Source organism: Oryzias latipes, chromosome 3, assembly GCF_002234675.1.
Source record: "Oryzias latipes chromosome 3, ASM223467v1".
Classification (NCBI taxonomy): domain Eukaryota; kingdom Metazoa; phylum Chordata; class Actinopteri; order Beloniformes; family Adrianichthyidae; genus Oryzias; species Oryzias latipes.
This window is the reverse complement of record NC_019861.2, coordinates 19,892,587-19,913,015: the sequence shown is the minus strand read 5'-3', so window position 1 is coordinate 19,913,015 and position 20,429 is coordinate 19,892,587. Positions and strand designations below refer to the sequence as shown.

General features: G+C 39.8%; 1 protein-coding gene across 5 annotated transcripts in view; it reads left to right on the top strand.

The window, feature by feature from the left end:
- The window catches only part of sbf2 (SET binding factor 2), an 89,020-nt gene that overhangs the window by 54,916 nt on the left and 13,675 nt on the right, over positions 1-20,429 (top strand). For all 5 annotated transcript variants that reach the window (XM_023953461.1, XM_023953462.1, XM_023953459.1 and 2 more), the window contains exons 17-28: positions 4,133-4,201; positions 9,681-9,851; positions 10,059-10,330; positions 11,209-11,381; positions 11,605-11,678; positions 15,502-15,697; positions 16,368-16,495; positions 17,406-17,581; positions 17,708-17,841; positions 17,914-18,112; positions 18,782-18,978; positions 19,095-19,235. In XM_023953461.1, coding sequence (XP_023809229.1) covers positions 4,133-4,201; positions 9,681-9,851; positions 10,059-10,330; positions 11,209-11,381; positions 11,605-11,678; positions 15,502-15,697; positions 16,368-16,495; positions 17,406-17,581; positions 17,708-17,841; positions 17,914-18,112; positions 18,782-18,978; positions 19,095-19,235 — 1,930 coding nt within the window. The remainder of the gene's footprint in view (positions 1-4,132; positions 4,202-9,680; positions 9,852-10,058; positions 10,331-11,208; positions 11,382-11,604; positions 11,679-15,501; positions 15,698-16,367; positions 16,496-17,405; positions 17,582-17,707; positions 17,842-17,913; positions 18,113-18,781; positions 18,979-19,094; positions 19,236-20,429) is intronic.

The following is a 20,429-nucleotide window of genomic DNA, read 5'->3' as shown; positions in this document are numbered from 1 at the left end:
TGATGTGATGGATATGCTATTAAAATCACCGTAAAATCCCCAAAAGTTAAAAATGGCCCCCTCAATCAAATAAAATCAAACTTTATTTATATTGCACTTTTCCTATCAATGACCTTCAACAATTTAAGCAGCAATCAACTCTATGAATCACATTAAGCTTTCTGGTAAATGCACCAGGGAGGTCTTCTATTGGATTCATCTTGTCCATCCTACAGTCGTGGCAACAGTTGTAGGACAGGAAGTAAAACGTAGCCAAGTCACAAGAATTTTCCTCAACATCAACAAGTTTTTTTTTTTATTACTTTACCTTAACAGATTGCACGTAATGATAGAGGTTAATTTTTTTTTAAACACCCTGCATATCTCTTAAATCTCATGTTTCATGCTGGATTCAAATATGCCACCATTGCTTTAACATAAAAAAAGAACATTTTATTTTTTAGTTTAAAAGCGATTTTATGTATTTTATTACATTTGGAAACATTTGCTATATATAATAATGAAGCTTTTTTAAATAAAAAACTAAAAACATGTTCAAAAAATCATGAGGAGTGACAACTCTTTGACCTTTAGGGAAAAATAGCTTAAACACATTTTTACAACACAAAGTCTGTCCACCATGGGCACTATAATGCTTCAAAATAAATAGATTTATTTCATACATTATGAAAATGTCCTTGTTTTTTAATCAAGGACTTGAGTCAAGTACAACAAAGTACCACTCAAGTAACTTGAGTATTAAAAGCTGGGATTTCCATCTTTTTTTGGTTTTTCCACATTATGGCGTAAGGCTTATCTCAGCCTCTTGGAGAAGAATGCTTCTGTGTGCATTTTGTTGATTTTTGTATATTCCCTCCAACTGACTTTGTTTAAATTCCAAACATTTTCCCGACATTCATTTATCGCTCGCAGCTCATTGGCAGGGCATTAGTCGCGGATGATCTGTAAAAGAAATATTTGGGGTTTAATGGGGTCAAAGTGACCTTTACTGTAAGAAATGCTGCTTGATCTTTGTGTAATGAAAGCATCTGCTCTCGCTGTAATTTACGCCACATGTGTTGATGTGACAAATCGATTCGCAGTGACATCATTATTGAAAGGTCGGTCGGTGACATAATTTATCATTCGTCTTGTTGGGATCCGCTCTGTGTTTGTCTTTGAAATGTTTGCACAGCCATAACAAATCTGCATACTCACAATGAACAGCAGGTTAAGTGTTAGGACATTAGAATCAAGTTGTCTATTTTTTCTGAGGATGTTGCCATCCACACAACTGTTTATTCATAAGGAGCTGGTTGACTAATCTTTCTTTTGTAAACATCTGTTTTTCTCTGTGTTTTTTTTTTTTTTTGTTCGGTTTCTCTGCATGAGTAGTGCACAGTAATGAGGCTTATTAAAGCATAGGGGCTAATTGCTCCTTCATTTTTTCTGCATGCGTGTACAGGACGGTCAATGCTCCATCTTTACGGCGCAAACATTGTGCAAGCCATGTGGGGGAATGATCCCTGCTGTGGATGTGTCCTGGCATCTCAACCATTTCCTGCCTTGATAGGGTTATGAGTCCTCTGTGTTCCATTCTCCTTCAGCTGAGGGGCTCAAGATGTTGCTCAAAAACACAATCAAACCTCAACTTTGGATGGGGGTTACGAGCAGAGGTGCGAATGAATAAAACAGCTTAGAATTTGCAGCTGAAGCATCTCATGTGAATCCGAGAATGTTAAACCACACAAAAAAGGTCAAGAGAATTTAGTCCTTTAAGAGCTGCAAACCTCTGAAGTCTTTCCTGAAACTGCATAGTTTTTACTCAGTTTTCTGGTTTAAATCACTTCAAAATGTTATTTTTAATATTTATATGACATTTTTTTAAATTAAATGGAACATAAATTTGGGTTTAGCTCCAAAAACATAGCCTCTGTCCACCTCTTTGGCCTTCATGCGGCAACTTACGCAACCTTGTAACAGAGAATCTTCACTTGATGTAGTTCCCATGCTCAAACAACTGCTTTTCCAGGATTTCTGGGTTTATTACATAAATCTTAGTATTAATCAAATTTGATGCTTCAACAGTTGAGTATCTGTTGTTGCCCATCTAAGAAACACCCAAGGCAACAATGTGATGTTATTCCCATCAATGATTTAAAGTGTAAAAGGTTAAAAGGAAAGGATTTTCTTTTTGCCTTTAGCCATTAAATTCTCATAAAAGCAAGACATTTATGTCACTTTACAGCTTTCTTGGAAAATACAAACTTCTGGTCACAAAGGAAGTTTCTTTTGCTTCCTTTTTTTTTTTTCTTCCACCCGCCACTGTATACGTGTCTGAAACAGAGTGGCTGCGTTAGTCATCCTCGCCGTTTCATCTCCAGCAGCTTCTGGAATGCAGAAAAAGTGAAGGTATGCAGTAAATAATAGAAGGAAATGAAGACTGCAGGGAGGCTAACAAATGGGGTGTCCTCACCCCCACCCCACCCCAACGTACCTTACTCCTGTTATCCAGGAGGAGTTGCTGCATAATCTCACTATATGCATCAGTTAAGCGCTTAAGTACTAATTACTGCTTTCTTTTGTTTTTGCTTTCACTTTCATTCAGTTCAGTCTCGTCATAGGTTTTACTGCTATCTTGTTTGCTTTGATTGTTGACCTTCAAAGCTTTTCAGTTGACAGTCTCTCTGATAACTCCTGGGGTGATTACAGTGAAGGATTTTGCGTGATAAGAGTGACTGATTATGTCACTTTTTAAGAAGTATGACAAGCAGAAGAAGATTCAAGTCCCGCCGTCGTCTGTGCACAACGGCTGACTCCCCGTTTCCTCCGCCTTCTTTCCTTCCTCCAGAATGATGCTAGTTAGCTCAAAAGTGATGCCTTTCTGTCCGTTCATATCCACTTGTTGTTCTGCTTAATTGCAGCCCATGAACTGCTTTGACCTGCAGCTTGCCAGGGATGCTGATAAACAAAGCTTTGGTGTGGTTCCAGGAACGCTGGAACATTTAACTGAAACCCAAATAACTGCAAAAGAAAAAAAACAGGGGGGGGGGGGCTAGAACACGAAAAATAAAACAAGCTATGTCTTTTAATCTATGGGGGGCCAGGCTTTCATGTGTTTTGCATTTTCCCTCCTCTGCATTCTTTTTGTGGAATGGTTGTAACGGAGGCCCCCCTCGCAGAGCACTATCGAAAATGCTGCGTCCCTCCGCCTGTCTCTTTGTTGCATATTAAAACTGCAAGAACAGTTTATGAGAGAGTCACTCTCCCTTTTTTTTTTTTTTTTTTTTGCATTTTCAAGCAATTGATGAAGAACAAAGCTTAAAAATTGTTTGTTAATCCAATTTTTTTGTGGTAGCGGTCGTTTTGGGGGGTTATGAAGAGTTCAGGAAAAAAGAAATTAATAAAATTAAAGCACAGTTTACCAGACATAATCACTAAAATGCTGTGAGTAGAAATCTCATGTCTATTTTTGAAAGTCAGATTTGGGCTCCTAAACCTCCATCTTCCACCATCTTCATCCACCAGTCACTCCAAAACACCAATGTGAAGTTGTGTTGGTATGTGAATGCCAAGAGTGGCACATTTTCAATTGGTTTTCTGTCCAAATGCAAGTGGCTGCTCAACGCCTACAACATTTTAAGGCCACAACTGTATTTTATACAACATCCTGTCATTGGTTGAGTGAAAGTCGCAAGGCATGCATGTTGTTTAGACATGTTTTGAAAATTGAAGACAATTGTGTCAATGAGAATTATATAAGGTTATTGAAAGCATCTGTCTGAATAATAAAGTAGACCAGAGTGGATTTGGCAAGCCTTTTTTATAGCGTCGGCCAGACTTTATATAACACTTTTTTCTTGAAGATAGATTCTTCTTACCTCCTGAGCTCTGTCCAAGTCTGATCTCTGCGTTGATTATTAACAAAGGTTTACTGACTGAAAGGCATATTTTATCCAACAATTTAATATCCATTCAGGGTTTTTTATTTATTTTTTTGTTTTTTTTCATTGAAATGGTTCTCTACTAAGTTCTTCAAAGCCATACGATGTGTAGTTCCAGTGTTTTCAGCAGCTATAAATGTTGTGCGTCTACTTTGGTTCCTCTGAACCAACCAGCGCCATTCATTTCTCTCCTGTTGTTTCACCCACAGGACTGCTCCGGCTCAGAGGAGTACACCATAGCTGCTGCACTGCTGCCTCTGTCCACAGCCTTTTTCAGGGTAAGAAAATGCACTGAAATCAGTGATTATCTTTATATTTTTCAGTAAGCAAAAACCATTTCATCTTTACATAAAGTGGAGAACTTTTCACAAACATAAACAGATATTATCCTGTTTTCCATGTCCCTTTAAAAATATTCAATTATGCGTGACGTGATTGTCAGATCTCTGTCCTTCTCAGATATCTCATCTGTCAGTCCTCTTGTTAAGATCAGGCTGCTCTGTTGTAGCCGGAGGATTGTCACCTTGGTTTAACCTTTGACCTTTGCTGAACCTGAGACATGTTCATACTTAGTGCATCATATGCAAGCCCCCACAATTAAGTGTGAAGAACAGGCTGCAATATTTGGCTTGCTGATCATATCATCAGACGGCAGCTGCAGCATTCGCTTCTGCTCCATCCTCTCAGCTTGCTTGTTGCCATGGCGACAGACACAACGGTTCACGATGTCCTTTTACTGGAGACCAGGTGCCGTGAGAGCTGACTCACTGTCTTCTCCCACATGATTCCTCTAGTTCACATTAGCACCAGCTGATTAAATGATGGGACAAATAATGCGCTGTAATTTTTCCATCCCATTATTCTGAGTTTCTGCTCAGTGTTGGTGAACTTACAAAGCAATTATCAGCATCAGTCCCAGTTACTGCACACCACACCTGTAATCCCACCAATTTCATTTAGACGACTAAAATGACATTTTGTATGGCACTATAGTTATAAAATATAATATATTTAGAGAGTTTTTCTCAGATGATTGAAAATGCAGATACAAAGTTACAATACTTGACCAAAAATGGTGAAAAGTAAAGTGCAAACAGCAATGAGTCTCTTCGAGCTTCAGTATAAATGTGCTGTGTTTATCAAATGTGATCGAGCAAAAACTGATGGTGGAGCTTTGAAGAGGAAATCACTTCAAAAGCTTGAAACTGAAATTATTTACTCCCATAGTTGTTCATAATTCACTTGTAAGAAGACATGTATTTTATTTTTGCAAAATCTCTCCATGTTTACTAAAACAGCCAAAGTTATAGCCATGTAAAAAAATTTCAAAAATTATTTCTTAGTTAGAATTTAACTGTCTTTGGAAACAGGAAATGCATTATTTGTCAATACCCATATTTTACACTTAAGAAAATTATAAAATAAATGTTTCATTAAAATAATATAAAACTAGAAGTTATGCAAGGTGCCTGCATTGCGAAGCCTGCAAATTCTGCTTATACAAAGAGAACAGTACTTTAGGGAGGAGTTGCAAAATATGATGTTAATCCGGCTCGCCTACTGTCTGTCAGGTGACCTGGATACAGTTTATCTAAACCCCACACACCTTTTGTACAGTGGGCCTTTGTCAAATGTTAACATTTAAAGTTTTGTCCAGACTGCCAGCTCCTCTGGCAGTCATTATCTACTGAGTGATCGGTTTATCAAGTCATAAACTGGCTTTTTTGACTTTGAATCTGTGGGGGTTTTTTGCCCTTTAAAGTTCCACATGATGTCACTTCTCACAATTTGAATGTGTCACCAGAGTTACGGTAATGTCAGGCTGAGGATTGCACAGCTCTGTGGAAGAGTTCCTAAACAAGTTCAGTGTTGGCTTTATATTAAACTTTAGTTATGCAAGTTATATTCTTTTTGCTTCTAATGATGATTATGAGGGGGGACGACATAAAATAAAATATAAACCGTCTGTTAAAAGGCTAGAATGTCACATTTAGAATCTATAGGTACCACAAAAGTCTTTTTTTTAATTCCCTCAGACTATTTCAATCTGGTCTCTTTGTGTTCTTTGCTCACGTTAATATTTGAACAGAAATGAAAGTGGTGTCAATAAATACAAAGAAACAATGTTATCAGCGCTGCTACAACAAGCTTCCACCATTGTGTGTTTAATGAAGCTCAAGTGTGTCAAATGCTCTCCCGCATGTTCTCCTCATAAGATTTACTGACGTAGGCTCTGACCTTTTCTTTATTTCAGAAATATCTCGCTTTTCATCCAACTTTCATCTTTTTTCAAAGCATTTCTGTCGCTTGCAGATTTTGCACAGTTACGGTAGAAAGATGCCTTGATGGGTTTGTTTACTAGTTCCTCTTTCAACATGTTCTTCACAGTTTGTTCTACGGAATGAAAACTCCAAATGCAATGTCTGACTGAAGGCTTTTCATGGTTTAAGCATTCAAATAGTTTCCCCCCTCAAAACACATTGACGCTTGTAAGGTTGCAGAAGTGAGGAGAAGGAGATGGATTGTTTGCAGGTTGGACATGCTTTTGAATCAAGGACTTGCCCAGAAATAATGATTGTTTTGGTATCAACATTTCAATAACGCTCTCAATTTTTCCAAGAAGTGTAAATAATTCTGCTGTCTAAAGGCTAGCGATGATGCAGATACAAGAGTCTTCATCCATTGTTTCTATTCAAGCAGTCAAATTTTAGAACAATTCTGCAGCAAACCTCTTAATCGGTCCCAAGTCTTCAAAACAAGATCTCAAACCCTGATAGCCTCATTCCTCTGACCCATATGCAGCATTTCTCCTATCTGTCTCCCCTTGGTATTTTTCCACTTGTTTTTTGCCCTTTCTTCTTCAACCTTGCATTCCTGCTTTTTGTTGGTCACAAAGCCAGATGGGTTCAGTAGTCATAAACTCCCTCCTTCCTCTTCGTTGCCTACTTTTCTTTCCTCCTCCCTTTCCTTTCTTCTCTAATTCCCTGTCCTCTTCCTTACACATCTGCATTGTGGATGTCTTTACAAGCTTTTGCGTATTATCATATTAGGAGCAAATGACCCCGGTCACATTGACCCAAACGTATCAGTAAAGTACTGGCCGGCTCAATATAGAGAGCATTAACAATCGGCATGCTCTTACCCCCTACACACACGTGCACATAACATCTGCTGCAGGAAACTTAACAGGCTAATCTAACAAAAAAAGTACGAGAGGATCTGGAAAGCTGTGTTTCCTCTTCTTATATACGTCCCTATATATTGATGGTTTTCTCAGTTTCTTCATTTCTGTTGCATCTAACTAGCATCATCTGTCTTTAGAGTATTTTTAGCCACAGTGATTTACCTCTTGTTTTTACGTTTTGACGATTTCTCACATTTGTTAATGCTCACATAAAACAGCATGACAGCATAGGGAAACCGATCGTCTGTCTTTCTAAAGGCACTGCAGCCGTTCATGTCATTTTAATGTGGGCTAATGATTTGCTGCACAGGGGAAAAGAGGTCAGTTTATAACTCAAGAGTTTAGAGTCAGACAGTTGATACATTTATTCCTGCAGGCTTGTTGTTCTAAACGTCCACCAAACTTTTTTTTTAACTTCAAATCAGTTGAGAAATGTAAAGCACAGGGGGGACTGTGCTTTTTTACTTTCACACAAAAAAGGTTTTGATCCCTTTGTTTTATCTTTTTATTATAACTCCATAAGGAGTACATTTGTATCAAGAGAGTCTAATGGGAAGTGAATGCTTGATGGGAAGAAAGAGAAATGTTGCTACTCAGTCAGTCTTTGTTTTCCTCCTTTTTCCCCATTATTATTCATGTTTTTTTTTCTTTTCACAACAGTCTTGCTAGGCTAGCCAAACTGTTTTTAAGAAATGCAGAATTTAAGTCAGATGCATTTTTGTAGTGTTTTTGTTGTTTAAAATCATCTTTTAAAAATGTGTTTACCATTTTTGTTTTTCACGATTTGTTAAACTTGGAGAAGGTACCAAGGAGGTTAGCCTTTTAAAAAGCTGCTTAGAAAAATCTCCCCGTCTTTCAGGAATTCACGTTTTGGATAACTACAATGTCTACTGTTTGATTTTCGATCAGCATAAATCATGCAGTCATTTCCGGGATAGAAGAATCATCCCACTTCCTGCTCATACCTCAAAATGACCTTATTTTTGTGTTAGGTAATGTCCAGCAGTTTCCTCTGTTATTTCCCAGCAGGATGCTGTTGGCTCTGTCCTTTAACACCTTTAAAACACATAAAAAATGGTATGTCATGTTTTTCCAAAAAGCAACCCCTTTTTTTTCAGTAAAACATATTAGGTAACAACATAAGTAAATACTTTTATTACTTTTCAGTCTGTTTTTCTCTCTCTCAATATTTTAGTAGTTTTCTTCAGTTAAACCCGTTTTTGTCTAACAGCAGAAAATGATCTAGTGGAAGTTTATTTGCATGTGCTACTCAGTATAGTTCCGATTAACTCTAGTAAAAATGCAGTTAAGAAATTGCATCTGAAGCACAAAGAATCTAAGTTAAGATATCAACACCTACGATTTTGGAGCAGAACCCAGAAGACACAGAGACCTTACTGCTACTGTGTGGGCATTCACTCCAAGCTCCCCTCTCTGCTGGCGTTTGGCCATTACAGTGAGAGTCGAGCTGTTTTGGTTCCGTCTGTTGTAATTTCAGTTAGCCCTCCACCACGCACACACACCCACACACATACACCCACACACAGACACACACACACAGCCCTCATCCTTCACAGGAAAACTTTGAAGTGTGATAATAGAAACCACTGCATTGTGTCAGACCCAGAGGACAGAAATCAGAAGCTAATCTAATAACAAGTTTGAGTCTCACATGTGGCTCAAGGCTCGGCAGGAAGATGGACACTTGGTATAAGTTTGGTTTTGAAGCCGATTATTTCATCGCACACTGCGCTTCTGTCGAGGCAGTATAATGTTCGGTGCGGCGTTTTCCCCTCAGCATTAGTAGTAACACACATTTGCTTCCACTGATGAATTTAGCCGAGCTTTTTACGCTCTTTTTAGTGGCCGTTTCTGCCAACAACAGCTGATTTACTCCGCAGACCACACTAAAGAAAAACAACCCCCCCAATGTTTTAAATGTAATGCCTGATAGAGATTGATTGATTTCTCTTTAGACTTCACAATTGCCTTCTTTTATTGATTGTCGTCATTCTGGAAAACCCATCTCATGGAAACCCCTTAAATCATCTGTGGAATGAGGGATCAACCTGCTCCCCCTTGGAGCAGCCACAGGGAGGGAATTGCCGTGGCGATGTTTTCTATCACACAGTGGAACGCCCCCTGCCATGTTCCACCATGAACTGTTGCTCTGTGGCTTATTTTGGCGATGCAGCACTCGTTAGCGCAAACCAAGGGTGACAAAGTTATGTGTTTGGAAAAACAGCACTGAAAGAAAATGCATAATTTAAAATGTATTGTTGGAATAAAAAACATGGAATTTATTTTAAAATTAGGTTTGAAAAATAGTTCTTTGCAATTTCATGCATTGCAATCAAACATCTGCTTTGAATTGTTTGCAGTCTTTTTTTTTCCAAGTTTTTTTCCCCCCTTTTTATCTAATAGGCTCATGTCATCTCTTCTTCACATCATTTTCCAAACATTTTAGTGGAAAAATGACATAATTCTTAGACACCAGTTATGTGATCATTGAATAGGAAGAGTCAGGGGGAGTGATTTGATTTATCTAGCATTGTTTTCTTCTGTCTGTCCAGAGACTGGCTGCTGGAGTGAACCAGTTTGCCTACACCTGCATACAGGACCATCCTGTCTGGACCAACCAGCAGTTCTGGGAATGTACCTTCTATAGTGAAGTCCAGAGCCAGATCAGAGCTCTTTATCTTAACACTCCGGAGGAAACAGGTGGAGCCTCCCTCAGGATCATGGTAAAACACTAACATAGGTTAAGTGAGATGTTGAGATGTAAAATATGTTGCCTTCATCTAAATTCATGTTCAAGTAAATAAGTTGACAAGTCATTTTAACTGCTATAATAAAGAGAAATAAGTTTTGTTGATCAGGTCAAAGTTCAGTTCTAAAATGCATAGTGACATAAATAGAATACATTGCTGTGTCTGCTGTGGCCTCTGCAGGATGAGGGCCACGCGCCTGCAGCCAGCACGGGCGAGGAGCAGACCGCCATGGACCTGGCAGCCGAACAGCTCCGCTTGTGGCCCAGCCTGAGCAAAGAAAGGCAACAGGAGCTGGTGAAGAACGAAGAAAGCACGGTTTTCAGCCAGGCCATCCACTATGCCAGCCTCATGGTTTATCTGCTGGTTCCTTTGGACACCAGCAAGATCAAGCTGCTGCGCAGCACACCTGCTGCTGACTGGGAGAGTGGCAGTAACAGCATTGTGACAAACAGGTTTGAAGTTTAACATTTATTCCTCTAAGTATGGTTACATTTTTTCGTGTTTTGGAATAAACTTTGTACTTTTTTTCTTTCTCAAAAGTACATGACTTTTTCACAAAGTGGAATTATGTGTGTAGGTGGATGTTACACAATTTACGGTCTACATGATACCTTTCTTTTTAGCCAAATGCAGTGCAGCTAATGTCAGTTTCCATCCCACCTACATCCTGTGGGCCCACACTACTGCTACTGCAAAATACTGCATCAGCTGCATTTTCCTCCGTTGGGACGTGTCTTTAATTGGTCACAGGGATTTTTTTATCCAGCTGTAGAGCTGCCTAAATGCAGAAAAATATCTATATATCAATCCCATTTAAATTTACAACTGTTTTTAGTAGGAGTTGTGGAAAAATCCCTCCTCAAGCATAAGATGTCCCCTTTTCACGAGTCAGAATTTACCTAAAAGTTTAAAAAAAATAGTTTCCCCACATTTTTGTTCTTGGCAAAGTTAACTTGCTTTAGCAACTTTATGGATTTCCCAATAATAAGCTATTATTGAAACTTTAATGCTGTTTAAGAAGCACTTGAGTAATAGATGTTACTAAAGATAACGCTTCACAGTTTGTGGTGTCCTTTTTTTGAGTCTGTTTTCTGTATTTTTGCCTTATTTAAATTAAGATTACCAGAAATGTTGTAACCATAAACCTTTAGAAAACATGATTTGTTCATTACAGTTTTTTTTTTTTAACCATTGGAAGGCATTTTCACATTGCTAATTTGTAATTACTCTCACCAGCACTTCAGATATACCAACTACTTATCTGCAAAAGTTTTTTGATATGCGTCTTACAAAAACCCTTTCTCAATACGGCTGTCATTTCTGATTTTAGCATCGCTGGCAGTGTGGCGGAGAGCTTTGACACAGAAAGTGGGTTTGAGGACTCCGAAAACAGCGACGTTGCAAACTCTGTGGTCAGGTTTGTCGCCCGCTTCATCGACAAGGTGTGCACAGAGAGCGGAGTCACACAAGAGCACATCAAGAGCCTGCACAGCATGATTCCAGGTGCAGAATTCACACTCCGTGACTGCCCAGATTCCCACCATCCTTTGTGCACAACACTTTGTGAATGTGTGTATTCTTAGCCATGGCTAACATCCAAAGAAGCCAATGAGATGATTAGGTCCTGACGTATCAAATGACACCCCCCCATCCCCCAAAGTGCATAAATGCATGTGCATTTATGTGTGTGTAGATGCTGAAACTTATACCAGCTTCTGACCCACAGGCATTGTGGCAATGCAGATGGAGGCTTTGGAGGCAGTTCACAGGGAGAGCAGGAGGCTGCCTCCAATTCAGAAGGTGAGTGACACTGATCGCGATTTGTCTGTAAAACTAATAGTTCTGGGCATCGTCTCCAAGAAGCTGTAAATTAAAAGCCTACATTGTGAACGAAAATATGTCCAAGCTTATGATCTCAGTGATTACAATATATTGCTTTCATTAGTATCAACAGTAGTTTCCCAACTACGAAGTTATCTAAATAAAAAATGTAAAAAAAAACTACAAATCTGGCCGGTCGGTAAATCAGAGGTTCAATTTCTACATTTTGATATTTGATGCATTGTTGAATAAACTCCACATTGCCCACATTTGTAAATGTGACAAACCTTCTAAACTGTTTAGGATAAAAGCAACTGCTTAAAGACCCACTCCGATGAAAATGGTATTTTGGTATTTTTAACATGTTCTTGTGGCATTTTTCTGATGATGGGTCTATACTTAGAAAATGATGCTCAAAATTGCATTAATGAGTATTTCTTTATAAACATTGTTGTGTATGAGGAGCAGACAAAAAAATGTCATTTGAAAAGATCATATTTGTTGCATAGAAAATATGATGGGCGGGCCACAAACTCCCTGCTTTAAGCTCTTAGCAACAGTGAGGGAAAGGAGGGGCGGGGTTTCTCTGCGCCAAAGGTCCCGCCCACAACTCAAAGGTGAATTTCTGATGATGAATTATGATGTACAACGAAAATAACAGTTTTTTATTTTTTATTTTGGCTAAAAACTACATAATTACATTTAAAAGACCTTTTTGGACGCTTTGAAAATGGATAAAACGGTGATCGGAGTGGGACTTTAATGGCTGAAGTCCAATGCTGCAGTTTTTAGGGCTTTTCTTTTTATTTGCCTTGCATTCACAGACTGTTTGGCTGCAGATAGCCAGTGCTGTGCAGGTCTTTTCCAGCTCCACTATGCCAGCTTCACTACTTAGTCTCTTGTATTTGGCCACAAGTCTGCCATCTCCTGTAAATTCAATAAAAAAAATAAAAGATAGATGACATGTCAGCACCGCTATGGAGCAACCACAGTGAACAGTCTGTCTCCTGTTCACGTGTTTAACCGAGGAAACATTTTCTGCCCTGAACTGCCAACTGCCTGCATCATGCCAAAAGCAGGAAAAAAACCTAGAGATTGTCACCAGATTCATGATGAATATGTTTGGAGGCAGTGAAACTAAAATAAAACACTAAGATGCTCCTTTTGAGTAGCCAAGATTTGCTAAAAGAGATGCATGAAGGGTTTAGTCAAGGACAAATTCATAAGGCCTTTAATTTCTGTCCTCAGGTCGGCTGTATCTTAAACGCAGTGGAGGATGCAGTGCCCCTCTTAATTTGAATGTGGAAACAGTGAAAGAACTGAGATTTTTTTTCTTTCAAATATCATGATTGTTACTTTTTTTTTCGTGCACTACTGAACTGTCCCTATTATTGTCTCAGGGACGTCTCTGATAGCCAAGTACAGTTCCTGCATACTTTTTGTTTTTGTTTTGTTTTATGCAATTCACTTTATAGTTTTTACTCCTTGTGTGGCTTTGATCCATATATCATCATGTTGTCCATACCAGATCACAAGAATTGGATGAATACAACCTCTGATGAAATAACATAGGCATGTACTGAAAAGAAATCCAACATACAATCCAGAGGTGGAATGTAAAGTATGAGTTCAACACTATCAGGTTTATAAAGTAGGACACTTGGACTGTTGTTGGTTTGTAATATTCTGGATTGTGTTACTCCAAACAAAAGGAGCGACATCTGCAGTGATCTTGGAGACCATTTCCAAACAGATTCTGAAGTGAAAATTATTGTTCAAAATTGGAAACATTCAGAGTATTTGGCAAAATCTAGTGAGTGGTCATCCCAAGACAGAAAACCTCACATCACAGATCCCTACAGACTAATTGAATGTGTTCAACTTGAATCCTTTCACAGGACAACTTGAACACATTTTTTTAGAAATATATTTTCCAGAGTGATTGCCAGGACAAAAGCCATTTTTCTCTCTAAAAAAAACATGTGAAAAATTCAATTTAGCTTTACACCAGAAAAGCAGTGACGATTTGGGTTTGTTTGCTGCTGGTTTTCAGGGAAGCTTGTAGCCTTATAGTCATCCACCAACTCCTGTGTTTGTTCTGCACAAAATGAATTGGAAGTTCAGTGCAGGCCAGCGCTAAAACTCGACTGAAATCAGGTCATGCTGGGAAATGAGAGCTGGGGGAGAGAAAGGGAAGACAAATGCTGCAGTGGGGGGCGCTTAAGAAAACGCCAGCAAATGTCACTGAACTAAAGGAATCAGTCAAATTTTCTTGCAAACCTCATAAGAGCTCATGTCATACAGAAAACCCTCAATGGAGGGAATTCTCTACAATCTAATAAATCCTTTGAAATACTGCCAGCTGTTTAGCCTAGCAACTGTTGCTTTAAAGTCTAGCTTTCTGACTTCAATTATGTTGTACCAGATGCCATGTGATAATTAACATGTGCCTTTTTTTAATAGTTTTTTTAAATTAAATATATGGTTAAAAACCCACTCTGATCATCTTTTGAGCTATTCTAAAGCGTTTCCAGTGTTCTTTTAACTATGATGAGTCTGTTTTTAGACAAATGAAAACAAACTGTAGTTTTCTAGGTCATAGTTTCATTAGAAAGTTGCCTCTGATTTGTGGATGGGACTTTTGCCAGGGAGCAATCCTCTTCCCCTCCCAGTTGCTGAGAGCTCTCTGTTTACACACTCCAACACTACCTTGCAGCCCCTCACAACCCCAACCTAACATTACCGATGCAACAAAAATGGCGAGCAAAATTAGAGCTATCCAGCTGTACGGCTTTGAGCCAGATGCCAGCTCAGACGAGGAAAACCAAAACGTACATGGATCCATTTGTCTGCCAGTGGATGCATCAGAATGGAGCGGAGCAGGGAGCTTGTGGCCCGGCAGCACGAGTTCCTACGAAGCAAATACCACCTTTTTTTATACAGCATTGTTGTGTCTGCTACTGATTCACAACGATTTGAATAAAGAAATACTCAGAAATGCAGTTTTGAGGTGAATTTTGTTTCTGTATGTCCTCCATCATCAGAAAAATATACCAAGAAAACAACCAAAACACAGTTGTGATCAGACTGGGTCTCTAAAGCCATTTCTTTTTTCCTGTTACTTCAGTCCTTTTAGTTTGATGCATCTACATGTAATATTGGGAATATTTGAAAGAATCTTGTGCACCCATTGAAGTATTTACTTTCTGAAAGATTAGAGTGTGATTTCTGGAAAATGTGAAGCCATTGGCTGCTGGTTTGGCACAGTTTTCACTTTTAGATGATAGAAAAGAAAATAGGAAACACAAAAAGGTTTTTTGTTTAAAAATTAAGTGTTTGTCTGTCAGTATCCAAAAGTTCTAAACATAAGGTGAACAGCAGCCTTCAGTTCAATAAATCTCAACCACTTCTGCAAAAAAAAAACAGATTATAAGTTATGCATGAGCGCCAAAATGTAAAAATGATCTCTTCAGAGAGTTGGAAATTATATTTCTTGGATGATTTTAGTTTAAAAAGGTTATATGATTGCTGTCCGGTTAGGGTACTTTTAAAGATCCATGTTTCTGATGATGTTCACATGAGTTTTTTTTTTTTCCAACAAGGCCATGGTGCGCACTGAATTGACAGTGGGATGATGAATTTATTTCCTTAATCGGATTCTCTGACGCAAATGTTTCCACTCACCCCTGAGCTTTCTGTGCCTTGTTGTCAATCAAGAAAGCCTGGCTTTGAGCGCGTACGTGCTTGCAGTCAGGTACACTGCTGCTTGTGTGTTCTGTGCTGAGGTGCTCTTTCCTTTCAGCCCAAGATTTTGCGTCCAGCTCTGCTGCCTGGTGAGGAATTTGTGTCGGAGGCGCTGCGGGTGATGCTGGACCCAGACGGCAGGGAGGAAGCCACTGGGGGCCTCCTCGGGGGCCCCCATATTCTACCAGCAGAGGGGGCCCTTTTTCTTACCACATATCGCATAATCTTCAAAGGCATTCCTCACGACCCACTAGGTATTTATTGATCATGAAGTAAATTTGTCTCAGTGACCTTGTCGTAGAGTGTCCACCCTGAGTGGGGATGATCGTGGTTCGAGTCTACAGTCGAGTCATGCCAAATTTATTCAAAAATGGGGCCCAGTGCCTCTCTGCTTGACATGGAGCATTCAGTGATTGGATGGAGGAGTTAAAGCACAGTATTGTTCACAAGTGCAGCTTTGATTGCAGCTCACTGCTCCCCCAAGGAATGGGTCAAACCCAAAGAACACATTTTCCTACGCTCTGATGTGTGACAATAGTTGGACTTTACCTTTTAAATTAGTCAATTTTTTATTTTTAAATTATTAAATGCTCTAACATTGTGCCTCTTTTGTTCAATTTAGCCTACCGTCAAATTGTAACCCTTGTGCTATCCTAGGCACTTTAACATTGGGAGTTGGGTCATCTAGACCCACTAGACAGTGCTCTGAACCTTTTTTCTTCAATGATTTGTGAACCTCACTGGTGTCCATGGATTACATGAAATCTTTCCACCTTTATCCACCTTTGTCATGGTAGGGAGAACATGTCAATGGTCATCTTGACCTCATAGGATGGCACAAGGGTTAAAAATGTAATTCAGATTAAACTGATTAACGGTTTTGTTTGCTCAGACATGTTGATCTTTGTCCTTGTACATCTGCAGTGGGAGAGCAGACGGTTATCAGGGCCTTTCCTGTGTCCACTCTGACCAAAGAGAAGAAGATCAGCATTCAGAACCAGCTGCAGCAGCACATGCAGGAAGGCCTGCAGCTCCGGTCTGCATCTTTCCAGGTTCACATTCTTTCAATTTAATCTAAGGGATTCTATCAATTAATTTTCTTAATTGTATTTACTTGATTTCCTTTAGTTGAAAATGCACAAAATAATCTTTTAGGTCATTTGATGGCTCTATTTGGTCAAAGTGTGCTATTCAAGCAACACTAACCCTGAAAGCTCTTGTGGCTAAACCCCATTTCTTTAACTCACCTGTTGGGCTGTTGTTTTTTTTTTGATGTTACAAGAAGTCTATGTTACACGGACACAGAGAACAGCACAGCTCTTTGCTACTGCTAGAACAGACTCACTGTTGTAAGTTAGCAACAAACTACGTCTCCCTGTATCAGTTCTATGCAGTTTTAGAGTCTCAAATAACAAACAATCAAGCAAAGTTGAACACAAAAAGTCGTACGACGATCGCACACACAAGGTGCCCTGTCCCTATGCTGTTTGTCATACAACTGTTACAACCAGCGCCATAAAATACAGTCGAAGGCAACGGAAAACGCAGTTGGTAACTGACACTCAGGCAGGCTGCTCACATTAAATCCCAGCTGCGACAAATGAGCAAGGTTTATATAACAGACCCACTTTCAAGGTTGATGAGGCAGAGTTGAAGGCCAGTGAAACCAGGCTGCAACAGCACGCCAATGGGAGGTGGAAGAGTGCATATAACACCAGATGTGGAACTGTGCAGTGGACTCTGCATTCTTTAAAGAAGGCATTTAATACACAGAAGAGAGTCAATCTATGTAGTAAAGCATGCATGTACAGCTCTAAGAGTTTTTACTGTAAATTCCTGGATTTTACCCCCCATGTTTGGGGGTTCTTTAGTCCATCCCATGTCTTCCTTAGGCAAACATATTGTTGAGTTGCAATACCTGACCTGGGTTTTACAATTATTGTTATGATGGCTTTCTTGCAGCTAATAAAGGTAGCTTTTGATGAGGAAGTTAGCTCAGAGATGGTGGAGATCTTCAGGAAACACCTCCAAAGAATCCGCTATCCTCAGTCCATCTTCAGCTCCTTTGCCTTTGCAGCAGGACAAACAACCCCTCAACTGATCCTTCCAAAGCAGAAGGAGCGTAACACTGGCCTCAAGTAAGCCCAACCCCTTTTTGGAAATTGCATCAGAGCTTCCTGTTTACTGTAAATGAACCAGAAGTTTTATTTTGAAACCACTCTGACTCCTTTTTGCATGTCACCTCTGCTTTGTGTTTATCACAGAACACTGTCTAAGAGCATAGTCAAAGGAGCCAAACGGGCTGGAAAGATCACCATGGGCCTTGGTAGTCAGAATTCACTGAAAAAGGCTGACCGAAGCAGCCGGATGATCTATCATGAAGACGATGACATTTCAAGTGAGAGAAATGAACGAGCAGCGAAAGAGTCAATGTGGAGACACAAAAACAGTGGATTTTTGTCTGTTGCAGTATCGGACGAAGAGCCTCCACCCAGCAGCACCTTACGGGCGTCAGAGAAGTCCACTATGGAGCAGCTGGTGGAACAGTCTTGTTTCCGTGACTACCAGCGTCTGGGCCTGGGCACCATCACTGCCAGCTCATCTCGCTCCAAGTCAGGCGAGCAGTTCAGGATCACAGCTGTAAACAGGCTGTACTCCCTCTGCCGCAGGTGAACCGACTTTCACAGAAAGCCTTTGTGATTCGCACGTGTTTTCATTCGCAGCAGAAGGTCTTTATTTCCCAGTGCATCTGTCCAGACACCCGCTGATGCCACTAGTCACAGCTTGGTCCAAAAATAAGTCAAAACCTTCATTTAATTAAACAAATAAGCAAAAAAATCCCAGTGGAAAAGTACAGCAGTGATTAATTTTTTCATCTGGCAACAGCAGGTGGACTTCCTGAATATTTTCACTGAGCTGCTCCTTCCATCAGAACGTGTTTTTTTTCTTCCCTGGTGGCACCAGCATATTCCATAATGACAGTGCCAGGATTAATCAGGCTCAGATTGTGGAAGAGTGGTTTAGGTTGGTCACCACAGTCCAAACAAAACCTTCATTTGCCAACTTTGTGATGAGGAGAAGACTCAACAGTGCACTGGTTCTTCCAGCAGCATCGTTTTTAAGGTTAGGCAGAAAAAAACAAAAGGAAAGCTGTGGATGGAAATCCATGTTTAATGCTTAGGCAAGCATGCACCGTTTAAAAAAAGCTTACCGGTAATCAAAAATAACTGTGATGAAACCGAAACAAGTCTATTTGTTAGACTGCATCTCAACTGTAGCACAGATTCATTGTTGGCATTTTTGTTGCTGAAATGTCTTTATTTGTTGTGTTGTTTCAGCTACCCAGCACTGCTGGTTGTTCCACAGGCGGTGCAAGACAGCAGTTTGTATAAAGTGTCCCGCTGCTACAGGCACAACCGGCTGCCTGTGTTGTGCTGGAAGCATTCCCGCACCAAAGCAGTGCTGCTGCGCTCCGGAGGCTTTCACGGCAAGAGTGTGGTGGGACTGTTCAAGTCGCAGAACCCCTCTTCAACCTGTGAGCTTCCTGTCTGAAAAAAACATTACCATTATTACCTTTAAGGTCTTTCTAAATGTGTTTTCTCCATTTTTCAGTGGATTTGATGGTCGTTGTATTTCACGTTCTGTTTTCAGCTCCTGCCTCGTCCTCGGATTCCTCTAGTAGCCTCGAGCAGGAGAAGTATCTGCAAGCTATCCTCAACTCCATCCCTGTCTACTTCAAAATGAATGGAAACAACACACTGACCAACCGATCCCTCATTGGGCTCTCACCAGGTACTTTCTTAAAACCAGTTTGGCTCCAAAATTACCGTAATTTAGCATCTACGTTTAAGCAAAAACTGTTTTTTTTTCTTAAATTCAGCCATCAAGGGGTTAAACAAAACTGCTGGATTTAGAGAATGGGAGAAGAACAATAGCAATATTGCTATGAATTTTTCTTTTTTTTTTAAATAAAGTGACCAGCATTTGATCAATTTAAAGTTTAGTCGTATTTTTGCAGAGGTTAAGTACATTTTTGAACTCCTACTTAAGAAGAGTGTTAATGAAGGACTTTCCCACCAAGCCTTCCTCACGGGTCTGCCTGCACAGTAGCTGAAAGCGGAGAATGAACATGGAATTCAGCCGATAGCGTTATCAGTCATCACTGATGCTCGCTGGCTGCAGCAGGGGGCATGAGAAAGGGCTGTCAAAACCAAACAAAGTGAAAGTCTGTTAGCTCTGAGTCCATTATGCTAATCACACACACCTAACGTGCCTCACCAGGGCTGTCCATGCAATTCACGAGCGTAATGTGCTTAAAAGTCTCAGTGAGTTTAATTTTATTTAGGAATGAATGAGTATGTCTTCAATAAAATACATTTTTCACTTTATCTGCAATAAAATCCACGTTTGTGGAGAATTCACGTCAGTTTAGAGAAGGCAGAAACACGTTACCATGTGTTCTATCCATAAGAGTCCTTCATTCAGTCCAACCTTGCTCCAGAGCCCTCCCTTGACCTTAATTTGTGTTCGAGTGGCCGCCGCTCTGCCGTGGGAAGTACATGATTTTATTTGCAAAGGAGGCAGAGGTCACGCAAAGTTCATTTCTTCTGATAAAAAACAAAAAGTGCACAGTTGCACTCTGATCTATTTTATTAGTCTCTGTTCAGTTTTGTTTCTGAATTGCAGGTAGTCATCTTTTCCTTTTTGTATTTCTGTTGGTCAGCAGTTATGATGCACTTTTTTTAAGTCTGTTTGTGTGTATGAGACAAAGAGAGGGACTGTGTGAAAGGCTAAATCTGACGGATGATAAGATTTCAAAGGAAGTGTGTACAATTAAAGGTTATGTTAGAATCAGAGGACAACCTGGGGTCTCTGTCCAGCCCATCCATCTCCCGCCTTTACTCACCTGAATAAACCGTAGTAAAGCTGTTACGGATAAAACATTCTAACAAATAAGCAGCAAATGTGTATTCGGATAACACTCTT